We start from the raw sequence: 15,440 nt of genomic DNA on the forward strand, positions 1-15,440 counted from the left end.
GAGATATATCATACATTATTATTAACTGTAGTCACTTTTCTGTGCAATAGAGCACCAGAACATGTTCTGTCTAACTATAGCTTTTTACCTATTGACTAGAATCTTCCTTTCTCTGTCCACCTCCCCCAGTCCCCAGCCTCTGGAAATCATCATTTTACTCTCTCCTTCTATGAGTTTGACTTTTTAAGATTCCATATGTGAGATCAGACTGTATTTGTCTCTCAGTGCTTGGCATATCTCATTTAACATAACATCCTCTAGGTTCATTCATGTTGTCACAAATGACAGAATTTCCTGATTTCAAAATATATTACAAAGCAATAGTAATTAAAACAGGATGGCAATGGCATAAAAACACACACATTGACCAGTGTAATAGGATAGAGATTCCAGAAAGAAACCCACATATCTATGATCAACTGATTTTTGACAAAGGTGCCAAAAACACATAATGAAGAAAGGATAGTCTCTTCAATAAATGGTGTAGGAAAACTGGATATCCACATACAGAAGACTAAAAATGGACCCTTTTCTCACCTCTTATATAAAAATCAACTAAAAATGGATTAAATACTTAAATGTAAGGACTAAAACTATAAAACTACTAGAAGAAAACATAGCTGAAAAACTCCTTGACTTAAACTGATTTAAAAATGAGTTTTTAAAGTTTTTATCTTTATGTTATTGAGTTTTAAGAGTTCTTTGTATATTTCAGGTAATAGTCTTTTATTAGATATGTATTTTAGAAATATTTTCTCCCAATCTGTGGCTTACCTCTTCTCATTCTCTTGTCAGTGTCTTTCACAGAGCAAAAGTTTTTAATTTTAATAAAGTCTATCTTATCAAGCCTTTCTTTTATAGATTGTGCCTTTGATGTATCAAAAATGTCATTGCCATACCCACAATCCACCTAGATTTTTCTCCTACATTATCTTCTAGGAGTTATTTTTTTTTTTTCCTGCGAGAGAGTCTTGCTCTGTCACCCAGGCTGGAGTGAGGTGGTGCAATCTCAGCTCACTGCAAACTCTACCTCCCAGGTTCAAGAGATTCTCCTGTCTCAGCCTCCCAAGTAGCTGGGATTATAGGCACACCAAAACACACAACTACTTTTTGTATTTTTAGTAGAGACAGGGTTTCACCATGTTGGCCAGGCTGGTCTCAAACTCCTGACCTCAGGTGATCCACCCACCTTGGCCTCCCAAAGTGCTGGGATTACAGGCTTGAGCCACTGCACCCAGCCATTCCAGGAGTTATATAGCTTTTGTTTACATTTAGGTCTGTGATCCATTCGTGTGATTTTTTCAAAGGGTGTAATGTGTCTGGATTCATTTTTTTTGGCATGTAAATGTCCAGTTGTTTCTGTACTGTTTATTGAAGAGACTATCTTCTCTTCAATATATTGCCTTTGTTTCTTTGTCAAAGATCCATTGACTCTATTTGTGGGTGTCTATTATTGGGCTCTCTATTCTGTTCCATTGCTTGATTTTGCCAATACCACACTCTCTTGACTACTATAGCTGTAGAGTAAATCATCATGTCAGGTAGTCTCAATCCTCTAACTTTGTTCTTCCTCTTCAATCTTGTGTTCAATATTCTTGGTCTTTTGGTCTCCATACAAACTTTGGAATTAGTTTGTTGATATCTGCAAAATAACTTGCTGGGATTTTGATTGGGATTGTAATGAATCTATAGATTCAACTGGGAAGAACTGACATCATGAAAATATTGAATCTTCCTATTAATGAATAGCCTTTATTTTTGAAGGAATTTTTGCTGGATAAAGTATACTAGTCTGACAGTTTTTTTTCTCCTTCAGCATAGTATAGTTGTCATACTTTGTCTTTTATCTTACATTGTTTCTGATAAGAAATCTGCAGTTTTATTTGTGCTTCTTAGTATATAATGTTTCTTTTTCTCTGGGCTGCTTTTAAGACAATTTCTTTATGATTTGCTTTTAATAATTTGATTATCATGTGCCTTGATGTGATTTTCTTTCTGTTGATCCTGCTTAGAGTTCATTATATTTCTTAATTTATGAGTTTATAACTTTCATCAAGTCTTACATTCATGTGTACCTTTAAGTCTTTTGGCATATTTATAAGAGATATTTAATTTCTTTATCATGTTTGTTTCCCTTTGCTCAAAGTCCTTGTCTGCTCATTTCATCTTCTCTGTAATTTCTGGATATGTTTCTTTTGATGATTATACTCCTTATAATGAGTGATATTTTTCTTCTTCTTTGTGTAGCATTTTTTGCTTGGATGTTACATTGCAAATTTATGTTGTTGAGTACTAGATTTTGTTGTCTTTTCTTTAAACAATGTTGAACTTTATTCCAGGTTAAATTAGTTTCAGTTCAGCTTGATCTTTTTGATGCTTGCTTTTAAGTTGTGTTAGAGCAAGTGTAGATTAGCCTTTATTTTTAGGGCTAGTTTAGCTTTAATTCTATGATGTGATGTTTTTAGGGTCTCTACTAAGTACTGTGTGTATGTAACATGGATTCTTCACTCTGGCTAGTTGGGACTAAACATTTTCCAGTACTATGCGAGCTTGTGGCATTGTCCAGCTTACAATTCTCTAGCATCATGGGGCTGTACCTATAGATTCATGCCTCAGTGTCCAGCAACAGGTCAAGGGGCTTCCTGTGCAGATTCCTCTTCTTTCTCTGCATATCTCCCTCTAGTCTGTGTCTCCTCACCTCATTGTGCCCACTGAACTCTGCTCAGGATTTCCCTCTTGGCATTATTGTCTGAAAAGGCAATCCAGATAGACAGGGCAATTATAGGGCTAATCACGTTTGTTTCCCTTCGCTCAATGTGCTGCTTGTTGTACAATGTATGAAATCAGTTGTTTAATTCTGACCACTAAAAAAATTATTCATGGATGGGCCAGGCACAGTGGCTCATGCTTATAATCCCAGCATTTTGGGAGGCAGAGGCAGGTGGATCACCTGAGGTCAGGAGTTCAAGACCAGCGTGGCCAACATGGTGAAACCCCGTCTCTACTAAAAATACGAAAGAAAAATTAGCTGGGTGTGGTGGCATGTGCCTGTAGTCCCAGCTACTCGGGAGGCTGAGGCAGGAGAATCGCTTGAAGCTAGGAGGCAGAGATTGCAGTGAGCTGAGATCGCACCACTGCACTCTAGCCTGGGTGACAGAGCGAAACTCCATCTCAAAAACAAAAGAAAACAATTGTTCACGGATGGAGGGCAAGTTGAGTTTCAATAACTTCATTGTGAGTAGAAACAGAAGACCTTTCACATTTATCTTTAAAGCTCTCTCTGTAGGTATGCCATTGTGGTTTTGATTTCAATAATTAATACGTTTTTCTATCTAGTGGTTTTTAATTTCATTATACTTTTCGTCTTTGTAGTAGTATTTTATTGATTTTTTATATCTATCTTATTCTATTCTGATGGTAGTTTGTTTCTTTCTCCTATTTTGTATGTCTCATTTTTTCCAAATATTAAACATAAGTACTTTACATTCTGTATTTAATAATTGCAGTGTCTGAGAACTTCGATAGGGCTAATTCTGCCTCTTCATGTTTGTGCTGAGTCTTTCTTACAGTGCCTTGATTCCTTGTGTGTCTTTCAGTTTAAGACTCTGAGCTTATACTTGATGGGGCTTTATTTGTTGAAATCCTTTAAGACTGGGCTTAACTCTCCAGAGATTTTACTTTTGTCTCTTCCAAGCTCTCACAGGGTTGTTAACCTGAGATTGTTTTAAGGTAACTTACCAGCTTGGGATTTCCTGGACCACAAGTATGATGCAAATGAGAATGACAAAAATGCATTAGGGTAAGCTGTGGTTATAAATTCTCAAGGGGATTGTTTTCTCCTCGTATCCAGAGCCTGAACCCTGAAAGATGCCTTTTTTTTTTTTAATCAGTTCACTCTTCTGATGGGTGAACTTTTTCCATAGTTCACACCTTTACTGAGGTTGTAACCCTTCAGGATGTGGAAGTCTGCCTCAGTTCCAAGTCTTCACCATTCGCAGACCCTCATTTCCTGGTTTCCACTAGCCTTTAGAAAATGAATTTTTAGGCTACAGAGACTGGTAGATGCCCTTAAGGGCAAGCACAGAGTCACCTTTAATTTACTACCTTTTCAAATTCTTTCTTTTTTTAACCTCTGAAATTTCTATAATTACTATTGTTAAGATTAGCCTTGCAAATAAGGGTAAATAAAATAATTCCTGAGAATATAGAAATGAGGGTAAATCATAAATGGCAGACAGCATTCTGTTTCCATCTCTCCAGATAAGGGTTCTTAGGGGCTGCTGTTTAAGACGGGGGTACCAAACATCCAAATCCATGGGGAATATATCACACTTGCTTGTCAATTTTTTTAATTGACAGTAATTGTATCTATTATATGGGGTATACTGTGATGTTTTCATATAGTTTTACCTTGTGGAATGATTAAGTCATGCTAATTAAAAAATCTAGCACCTCACATACTTATATTTTGTTGTGGTGAAAACATTTAATATCTAATCTTTTAACAGTTTTGAAATACACAGGCCAGGCCCAGTGGCTCACACCTGTACTACCAGCACTTTGGGAGGCTGAGGTGGCAGGATCACTTGAGCCCAGGAGTCTGAGACCAGCCTGGGCAACAGAATGAGATCTCCATCTCCACAAAAAAATTAAAAAATTGGGCAGGCATGGTGGTGCACACCTATAGTCTCAGCTGCTTGAAAGGCTGAGAAGGAAGGATTGCTTGAGCCCTGGAGGTTGGGGCTGCGGTGAGCCATGGTTGCACCACAGCACTCCAGCCTGGGTGACAGAGACTTTATCTCAAAAAAAAAAAAAAAAAAGAAAGAAAGAAAGAAATATACAATGCATTGTTATTTATTACATTCACCATTCTGGGCAATAGATCACTAAAGCTTATTTGCTTGTCTTCCTTTAAAAAAAAAGATCAGCTTCATACCTAAAAGGATGTTTATTATACTTAATCCAGGATTTCTAGGTGATTCATAGTGGGAACATTTTTCAGGCTGGCTAGATCACCATAATGCTTAAAATGCAAGTCTTTCACTCTAGTTCTTCTCACGGCTGGCACCTTCTCTTCGTTTAGGTCTCATCTCAATGCCAACATCCTATCTAAGTAGCCACTTTCCCTACCAGTCATTTGCTACCACATTATTTTTTATTTTTTCTCATCACACTGTACAATAATATTTTTTTGAAAGGTTTTCCTATGTACTCTCCCTGTCTCTCCCACTAGTGTGTAAGAACTATGAGAGTAGATATCAAGTCTTTCTATTTTCTTCTGTGTTTTCAGCCCCAAGGCCAACTGCTTGTCAGAATAAGCACTCAAATATTTGTTGGATGAATAATTTTTTTTCTTGAAGCAAATATAAATGGATACAGCACCTAAAATATGTTTCTAAAACTTAAGATTATGTCAGTAAGTATAGCATGTGAATGCTCAGAATTGTCAGTTTGTTGCTTATACTTTGTGGTCTCAACTTATCAAGAAGTCCAATAAATTCTGAAGTTGTTATTCTTTTATCAAAAAAGTAAGAAAGTGATTTTTATTTCAGTATATTGAGCATAAATAACTTTTTTTTAAAGTAAGAATCATGAAAACATGCCTAAAGAAAGTAGCCTAAAATTATTTTCAGGACATGACACCTCCCCATCTCCAAACAAAATTAAGAGTGCATATGCCACTTACCTTGTTTGTGTATAAGGGAGTAGAACTGTTTCACAGAGAAGTGAGTTTTGTACTTAGCTATTTGACTAATCAAATCCCATAACATCTCTGAGCTTAGAAAATGTAATCTAAATATGGTTAATTTTCCCTCTAGCAAATCCTGGAAATCCTCGTTTTAATAAAATCTTCGCAGTGTTTGTAAGATATTCCTTTTTCTTTGTTTTTTGAGACAGAGTCTTGCCCCATCACCCAGGCTGGAGTGCAGAGGCACGAACTCGGCTCACTGCAACCTCCACCTCCCAGGTTCAAGCAATTCTCTGCCTCAGCCCCCCAAGTAGCTGGGAAGGTGCCCTCCACCACACCTGGCTAATTTTTGTATTTTTAGTAGAGACAGGGTTTCACCACCTTGGCCAGGCTGGTCTTGAACTCCTGACCTCGTGATCCATCTGCCTCGGCCTCCCAAAGTGCTTGGATTATAGGCATGAGCCACCGCGCCCAGCTTTTAAGATACTTCTTTTGGAAAAAATTTCCTGGAATAAGGGTAATCATATACCCTAACTCCAAACAGCAATGACAACAACCAAAAAGCAAGCATTTATTACAACAGGCGAGGCCCTGAGTTGAGAGACTTATGTGCATTTCCTTATTAAAACCTTAAAGATCCTCTTATAAGATAATTATTATTCCTACCTATAGGTGAGTAAACTTTGGTAAACAGAGAAGTTGCTCATAGTTACAAGGTTAGTGAAATCCATGTTCTTTAATAATTCTTTATATTGTTCCACAAAGAAAAACATTTTCAATATTTAGTCCTTATGTTTTGGAAGCAGATGTAGGTCTTGAATTTCTAGGGTGGATGACTCCACATTCTTTCCTGTTTTATTGGTGGAAAACCAAACCAGAAATCATGATTTGAGAGGGTGTGTTCTTGGGCCATTCTATGTAAGTCATTTGGGGACTTTATTCATACATATTTCCAGTATATTTTGGAAAAAGCATTGAATTGTACCTATTTTAAAGATAATATCAGTGACATTTAATTCATAATTGTATTATGAATTTTATTCAACTTCAGTGACAATTGCTATTTGATCTCAGCCTACAACCATAAATCTTGTTGAACTACTATTTCATGAACATTCCCTAACTAGCCACTCTTTGGTTAAAAATCTCAGCTGGGTTTAAGATATCTGGGTTAAAGAAGACTCCAAATCAGGCATCTGGATTCTCTAAGAAGGGTTTTCCATTTTCTTGTATTTCAGGTTAAGGGAATTCTAAAGAATTACACATGAGCTAATTTGTTTCTTTAACTCTGATCACTTTAAAAAATTTGTAATTCTCCAAACGACCTAGATAAAATGCTTTGATAAATATTGTCTATAACTGGAGAACTACTGATGTATAAAAATGTGTCTTTTTGGTTAGCTCTGCCTACGTCATTTGATTTAGCTTTGTGTTCTTTTGCTTTTACGTTTTCATGCTTTCTCCTTATTCTTCCAGGATTTCATCCAATTGGAAAGTTAAGTTCTTAGTACTGAGTGGCTAAAAAAGAAATATTTAAATCCACCTAGACACTATGTACCAAATACACTCAACCATAACCACACCAGTAATGATGTCCTCTAATGGGGAGCACTGGTACCTGAGGATGAATCCCTTCTCCTTCCCTGGTGGAAGTGGAAAAGTATCAAGGATTTTCAGAGAGCTGCTGAAATTTGATGAAGGCTGTGTTCAACTTGTTGGCTGCCACTCTTGGTAAATAATAAACAATATAGGCATATGTCTCTGAAAAGACTTCTCCAACTTAGGTTTTCCAAGCCCAGTAGCTTAATTTTTTATTTTGTTTTCCTGTTTTTTTTAAATTTAATTTTATTATTATTATTATACTTTAAGTTTTAGGGTACATGTGCACAAAGTGCAGGTTAGTTACATATGTATACACGTGCCATGCTGGTGTGCTGCACCCATTAACTTGTCATTTAGCATTAGGTATATCTCCTAATGCTATCCCTCCCCCTCCCCCCACCCCACAACAGTCCCCAGAGTGTGATGTTCCCCTTCCTGTGTCCATGTGTTCTCATTGTTCAATTCCCACCTATGAGTGAGAACATGCAGTGTTTGATTTTTTGTCCTTGCGATAGTTTACTGAGAATGATGATTTCCAATTTCATCCATGTCCCTACAAAGGACATGAACTCATCATTTTTTATGGCTGCATAGTATTCCATGGTGTACATGTGCCACATTTTCTTAATCCAGTCTATCATTGTTGGACATTTGGGTTGGTTCCTAGTCTTTGCTATTGTGAATAGTGCTGCAATAAACATACGTGTGCATGTGTCCTTATAGCAGCATGATTTATGATCCTTTGGGTATATACCCAGTAATGGGATGGCTGGGTCAAATGGTATTTCTAGTTCTAGATCCTGTTTTGTTTAACTACAAACCAAAGCTAAAGAAATGATACAATGGTCTCATATTCAAGAATCTTATAAATTTTCTACAGAAAATATAAGGTGTAAAAGGAATGGAGAGTTCTTTAAGCAGCCTCAGAGAAATTATTACCTTGCGTCAAATTCAAAATGGATTGTCAACTATGTCATAATTTTCTGGAAAAAGCTGTTTAAATAACAATACTTCAGTGTTGCTTTGCATTTACACTGCCAGAATTATACCAGGCATCTAAAGGGCAGCCCTTGTGGGACACAGTGTCCTTGGCAAGATCTTTAGAAAAAGACAAAAAACAAAAACAGAAAGCAAAACTTGAAAGGAGAGACTCTATGGAGAAGAAAAATGAGAGGAGAGAAAAATGATGCCAAAATATTTAATGTCAAATGCCAATACTAATATTTATTTAACTGTTTTCAAATGAATAAGTTGCATCATTTATTATTAATATTATTGCATCATATATTATTAATATTATTATTTGCTTAAAAATTGCCATGAATGAATTTTAAAAGGTAGGAAACCATAGGAGATTAATTTTAATGGGAGGAATGATACCTTACTTCTTTGGTTATATAGATGAGTTTAGTTAGTTTTGGAGATTTTAAGAAGAGATTTACTTTCAACTCTCTATCATAAATGCATATTAACCTAGGAGATCGTTTTTTTAAATTACACTTTAAGTTTTAGGGCACATGTGCACAACGTGCATGTTTGTTACATATGTATACATGTGCCACGTTGGTGTGCTGCACTCATTAACTCATTTTTTTTTTTTGGTCTTGAAAATTTAGTTCTTGCACCAATCAAATCCTTTATGTCTAAAATTTAGACTAAACACTGATTAAGACGCAAACTCCAGTCACATGCACCCTATGTAGTCTGAGACGATTCACTCACCTATGGATTTGACAAGCGCTCATGGCTGTGTCTCCACCTCTCACCACATCTGGGATGTTTTTGTCATTTGAATGCCCTTCTGCTTCCTCTAGGAGGCTGCTTTTGGAAAGGAAGGGTTCAGGTTCCCCAGCACAGGCTTCTCTCTGATCTGTTTCAATCTGAATCAAAGGCACTTCCCTCGAGCAAAGTGATCGCCTTTTGTGGTTTATTGGTACAGGATCCTGGCACGAGGAAGTTTCTTTTTCAGAATTTAAAGGGCTGTGGTTTGTAAGAGAAGCAGTTTTGCTCAAAGATGACACTGGGGGCTGTTTACATTCGGTAACAGAGTCTTTCCTCGGGCAATCGAGAGACTCCTGAACAAGCAGAGTTGGCCCACTGCACATCCTGCTCGCAGCTAATCTATTTGCACACTTCTCTGCTTGCGAGGGAGAGCCACCAGAAACAGGCTCAGTGTCAGCTTCCTCTGCATCATCCACAATGATTTTGTTCTTGCGCATGAGAGCCTCGATGGAGCTAGCCCACGTTTCATGAATTAACATGTTGGTGATGTGGTCAGTCCCACCTCTCCGATACAAGCAAGAGTCAGATTTGCAGAGACCGGATGAGGACGCGCTACTGACCGGCTGCACGCTTAGGAAATCTTGTGGGCAGTTCTGAGCAAAGCCATCTAAAGAGTTGGCTTTGATGGGCACATTCACTGTCAGCCTGGAGCATGGGGATCTGCTGTCTGGCATGGACGACTGTCTGTGGCACACTGGGGATCGCAGAGAAGGAGACAGCAGGCCGGCTGTCCAATCCTGGCTGCTCCGTCTGGAGGAGGCACTTTCTCTGCTGTCTCTTTCGATGTCCCTCAGCATGTACCTGTAGAACTCCTCAGTGATGCTCTCTGTGCTGGACTGCTTAGAGGGACAGCTAGGCCTCACACTGAGGAGGTCACTTTTCCGGCACGCCTGTTGCATGGCTGAGTTCAGAATGCTGCTGGCGTTCTTGCCAGCATAGTAATCCAGCAGTAACTCAAATCCTCTCCCTTCATTTTCCATCTGGTTCACCATGAACCTGGAAAACTCATCGGTGATGCTCTCACAGCTCGACTGCTTGGAGACAGAGCTGGCCCTGCTGACCGGCTGGCTCAGCGTGCTCATTAAGCCCAGGCTGTTGACATAGGCCCTGGCCTCGGAGTCTTCCTCAGGAATGCTTTCGCAGCTGGAGGCCTTCAGCCGGCTCCACCTGTCGCCACTCAGTAACCGATTCCGGGGATAGCCCTGCGCTTGCCACATGCCGTCCACCATAGAGAACTCCGTTAGGTTCATGATCTTGGCTGCCACTTCATTGGCAAAAAGATTGACAGAATCTGGGACATCTTCAAGGTTCATGGACTCATCCACAACCCTGTTCATCAGCTTTTCTTTAAGCTCAGGGTGCTCGTCCGTCTTCCTCTTGATCTCACTGAGCCGGGGAGGCTTGTGTTTCCTCACAGCGGTCCCGCTCCCCTGGCTCTCTTTCTTCCTCTTCAAGGATCGGCAGGGTACGTTGGGTGTCATCAGAAACTCACTCCCTCTTTTCCATGCACAAAACCAGGGTTGTTTTCCACTGGAGTTGTCAAGGCAAATCGCTGCAATTTCAGTTGCCATGGAGACGACCGTGTCTGCTAATTCTTCTGCAAAGTCTGTAATGCAGTAGATGTCTGGATGCTTTGTTTGAAGCGTGGATTGAGCAGGAAGCAGCAAGTCATCCCCTAACAAGGACAGGTTGACTTGAACTTCGTTGATGCGAGATGTGGCACAGTTGTACTTTTCTTGGGTGTTTGGGTGGATACTCTCCTCAGCCTCCTGGGAACCACTTCTGGACTGGCTGACCGTTGGGGACCTTTGTCCTTCGGAAGAGGCTCTGCATTCATTCTCACTGTGATGAGGGCTTTTTGTATCCTCTCCTGCTATTCCTTTCAGATATATTTCCTTGGAGGATGTTGTAGCAGTTGAAGAATCGGGCACTCTGTGACTACGTGATAATTCTGACTGCAGCGTGGGGTTCTTGAAGAGGCCTGGCCTCACTCCACCCTTGTCTTGTTTTGAATACATGCCATCCACAAGATTGTTGATGACAAGACTCGTGTTGTGTGAATTGCTAAGTGGAGAGCTGCTGGAGGATTCAGTGGCTTTTGTCCAAGCTTGACTAGCACCCGGATCAGATGGCTGGCAGCTTGGTTCTGTCTCCCTCCTTCTGATGGTCTCCTTAGAAAGGACAGCAGGACATTCACCAAGCCATACAATATGACTCATCTTCTTGAACGTGAAGCATATCACATCTAAAAGCAGTTGATTTGTACTTTCCATTAAGGTGTCCAGAATTTCAGATGAATGCCTGTTGTCATTGGGGTCGATTATCATATTTTTGCGGTGAACTTCATCAATGGAATGCCTCAGGATAACATTGGACAGGGTATGTGCCAGTTCATTCCTGAGGACATTTTCTGAGCACAGGGTCTGAGACTTTGAAGCAGTTTCCATGATTCTCCTGTTCATGGAGTCCAGAAAGTCTCCAATGCTGCTGTAGGTATTAGGCCTTGTTAAAACCAGAGCAGCCTCCTTGAGCAATCCCTCGGCAATGGCTTCCTTGCCAAGCTCCATGCTTGCTAAACCACAAAGTGGGGGCATGGCTTCAGAAGCCTCAGCTGCAGGCGGGAGGCTACCACTTGGAGTCACTGAGCATGTCACCTCTTCTCTTTCACCCAGACCACAGACAGCCACGGCACTGGCCACCTGAGTCATGCCACACAAAGCAGATGGAAAGGAGTACTCATTGATGGAAGGTTCCTTGAGTCCTTGGGGTGCTTGAGTTTGCAGTGCATCACTGCCCCCTGGGGGAAAGTTTGAGTCCACTTGCTCCATTTTGAGTCTTTCTGTGGCCTGTGGACTGGAAATCGTTCCAATCACTGTGGCTGCACAAGCTAACGCCACTTCTAGAGCACTCTGGGGTTGTCTGCTGGAGTTCTCTCCAGAGAGGATGCTTGAGGTTTCAACAGAGACTTCCATCTCAGGCCATGAGGAGATGCCTGGCTGTGGGGCAGCATCACTGCCATCTGGACTCTGAACAACGACGATTTTGGGGAGCTCATTCCATGACCGAGAAACCACTGTATCTTTTGTGGAATAGCAACTGGGAAGCAGAGAACTTCCTACAGAAACACTGACTGCAGATTCCGGGGGTAATGTGGACTGAGATTGAGATAATCTAATAAATGCATCCTGCAGCACGGATTCTGCTAAATTTGTAGCATACTTGCCAGTGGTGACTTCTCCATCTTGTCTAGGAGGGAGAGCGTTTCTTGTGTCTTCATGGTCTCCTGGGTTTAGGTTGCTTCTCTGCTCTGCCACAGCACATGCAGAAGGTATATCTTTATCCATCATGGAGAAATAAGCATCTTTTGGAATATACAGTGCCTGTGATTTTTCCATTTGACCTTTAAAAGCTTCTGCATAATAATAATGTGTGGCTTGTCTCCCATTCCCCACAGCTTCGCTTTTCCACTGTGATGGCTTGGCTGAGGGATCTAGACTCTGCAAGGCTGTGTTCTTTGTTAGGTTTTCTGGAGATCGTTCTGTTCTAATCAATGGTGTGGGATATTTGTTGATGTATTTGTCTTCCAAAGCATAAAGCCACTTTTCCTTGTTGCAATTCCATTCCGCCTGGGTGGCTCCCTTTAGCTGTTTACTTTCCAAAACATTGGCTGAGACATTTATATTTTCATAACCTAGTAAGGAGAAAATGAGGGGCACTATTACTTTTTGGATAGCAGGTTACCACAAGTCTTAAGTAATAATTACTTTCTAAAAACAAAACATCAATAAAGACACATGCACACATATGTTTATTGCGGCACTATTCACAATAGCAAAGACTTGGAACCAACCCAAATGTCCATCAATGATAGACTGGATTAAGAAAATGTGGCACATATACACCATGGAATGCAGCCATAAAAAGGATGAGTTCATGTCATTTGTAGGGACATGGATGAAGCTGGAAACCATTATTCTGAGCCAACTATCACAAGGACAGAAAACCAAACACTGCATGTTCTCACTCATAGGTGGGAATTGAACAATGAGAACACTTGGATGCAGGGTGGGGAACATCACACACTAGGGCCTGTTGTTGGTGGGGGGAGTGGGGAGGGATAGCATTAGGAGATATACCTAATGTAAATGACAAGTTAATGGGTACAGCACACCAACATGGCACATGTATACATATGTAACAAACCTGCATGTTGTGCACATGTAGCCTAGAACTTAAAGTATAATAAAAAAATAAATAAATAAATAAAAATAAAGCATTGACTTTTTCTCCCCCTTCAAGAATAACAGTTTGAATGGTTTTCCTCAAGAAAAATGAATCTGAAAAGGCTTTCAAATTTCATGATAGAATGCCACCCAACAAAATGGCTTTCCATATGGGACACAAATGCAAGTAGGAGATGTTTGAGGGCTGAGGGCTGCCACCATTTTTCAGGGGAAAGCAACCCAGACAGTTGCATCTTAGAGCTTCCCATTGGGTACAGAAGGAGAAGGGAGGATGTTTACAGCAAGCTCAGTAGTGGGACTTGCTGCAAAGATTTGTTCTAAAGTTTGCATGAGACTTGTCCCAGGGACAGTGGCAACAACATCTGGGGTACCCCTTCCTCTGTGGCTAAAAGTGGGGAGGAGGAACGCATTGTTCATTGAGCTCTGTGAATGGGTCAACAGGAAGAGCTGAATAAATGGGTACTAAGCACTTTCCTGGATTATCTCTTTCTGTCTTCACAAAAATCGTTAGCTATAGGCATGATCGTACTCCCAAATTAGACAAACTAGGCTAGGAAAGATTAGATAACTGGCACCAGATCTCACAGCCTCAATGTGGCAGTGCTGGGATTCAAATCCAGGCTGGTCCAACTTGGCTTCAACTAATATATGGCTTTTATGGAAGTCTTAGGGAAGTTAACTTTCCTCCCAGTGATAGCCTCCATCTCTTGGCAGGCAGGAGGATTTTCCTTTAAAGTACACAAATTCCCTTCAGTATGCCTAAGGCATCTTTTGGGAGTCTGGATCCATCCAACCATTAAGTCCGCTAAGTGAGTTTGTCAGTATCTTCACCAGTGTTCTCATATCCTCCTTCCTTCCTTCCTTAAAATTCAGCAAGTAAAGATTGTGATGTGTCAGCCAAACTGATGTGGCCTGGAACTTTTCTGAAATCTCACCCAGACATTTTTATACGGGGACTAATTTCAGGAGGCACTAATTGGAAAGTTCTCACCGTTCCTAGATTCATCCACCTCGCTTTCCTCCTCCAAGTGCTCAGAAGCGGTGAGAAAGTCTTCCTCGATTGAGGATAAGGAACAGTTCGTGTCATCCTCCAGTTTCAAGATGTTTGTTTCCAGGTGGAGCTGTCGCTCCTGCACCAGTTCCAGACCAATCAGAAATTTGTTGATTTCAAAGATGATGCAATTGGTACTGTTTGGTCTGTTCCCTCTTGCACATTGGACCAAGCAGATATCTGGCAGCCAAGGGCACTAAAAGTGGAGAGAAAAGAAGGCATTTATTCAAAAGGGAAAATAAAAGACTATTGCCTCTGACCTTTCCTTTTCCACCAAGCTCTCCTGTTAATAGGAGTGGGGACCTTTAAAATATTTGAAATGTCTTCTGGGATTATATTAATAAACTGCTTGAAAAAAATTCAAGTGATGTTTGGAACACAAGGTACCTAGGAGAAAGCCTGACTTAGGGGAAAATAGATCAGCTGTAACACATATTTTAGTTTCCCTTGGTCAAAGCAAAAATTCAACTGGGTAAAGTTAAACAGGCAGAGAAGATTTTTATTCGAGGCTATTAAAATAGGGAAGAGAGGCCAGAATTAAGTTGGACCACAACTCCACTGAAACAAAAGGCAATAGGGTTTTTAAGGGCTAGAGTGATGGGGGAGATCATAGGTCATCTGTGTTTGATAATTGGCTTTACCCAAAGAAACAGTAAACTTCCTTGTATCTTTATGACAGGAGTTAGTTTTACAACCTGGAGCAAGATGCCCAGTGAAGTTAGGTTCTCATGCTCCCATAAAGACTGGGGACTTTAAGGGAACTATCTTCCTTGATGATTACATTTCAAAGAGACAGCTCCAAGGTCCTTGAGAAAGACATTTCTGGGTATAAAGCTGGCAAGAGGCTTTTACAAAAGGATTTACATCTCAAAAAGGCACAGGAGGAATTTACAATTATAAATTTTCTAGATTAAATGCTCTAAGAAAAGGGAAGTCAGGGTCTAGAGTCAGGAAGGAGCCTGTCTAAATTTTGGTCAAGCTGAAGGGAATGTCAGTGCTGTCTTGGTTACCTCTCCTGATTAAATTGAGTCCCAGTTTCTCAGATCAGTATCTTTCTCTGCCTTGAAGATAC

At 40.3% G+C, this 15,440-nt stretch overlaps 1 protein-coding gene across 6 annotated transcripts in view; it reads right to left on the reverse strand.

Annotated features, from left to right (window-relative positions):
* SPHKAP (SPHK1 interactor, AKAP domain containing) overlaps positions 1-15,440 on the reverse strand; it is a 202,106-nt gene that overhangs the window by 27,299 nt on the left and 159,367 nt on the right. For all 6 annotated transcript variants that reach the window (XM_034955311.3, XM_034955312.3, XM_008975309.4 and 3 more), the window contains 2 exons: positions 14,309-14,564; positions 9,014-12,764 (listed from right to left, as the gene is read on the reverse strand). In XM_034955311.3, coding sequence (XP_034811202.2) covers positions 9,014-12,764; positions 14,309-14,564 — 4,007 coding nt within the window. The remainder of the gene's footprint in view (positions 1-9,013; positions 12,765-14,308; positions 14,565-15,440) is intronic.

This window comes from Pan paniscus, chromosome 13, assembly GCF_029289425.2.
Source record: "Pan paniscus chromosome 13, NHGRI_mPanPan1-v2.0_pri, whole genome shotgun sequence".
In the NCBI taxonomy this organism is placed as follows: domain Eukaryota; kingdom Metazoa; phylum Chordata; class Mammalia; order Primates; family Hominidae; genus Pan; species Pan paniscus.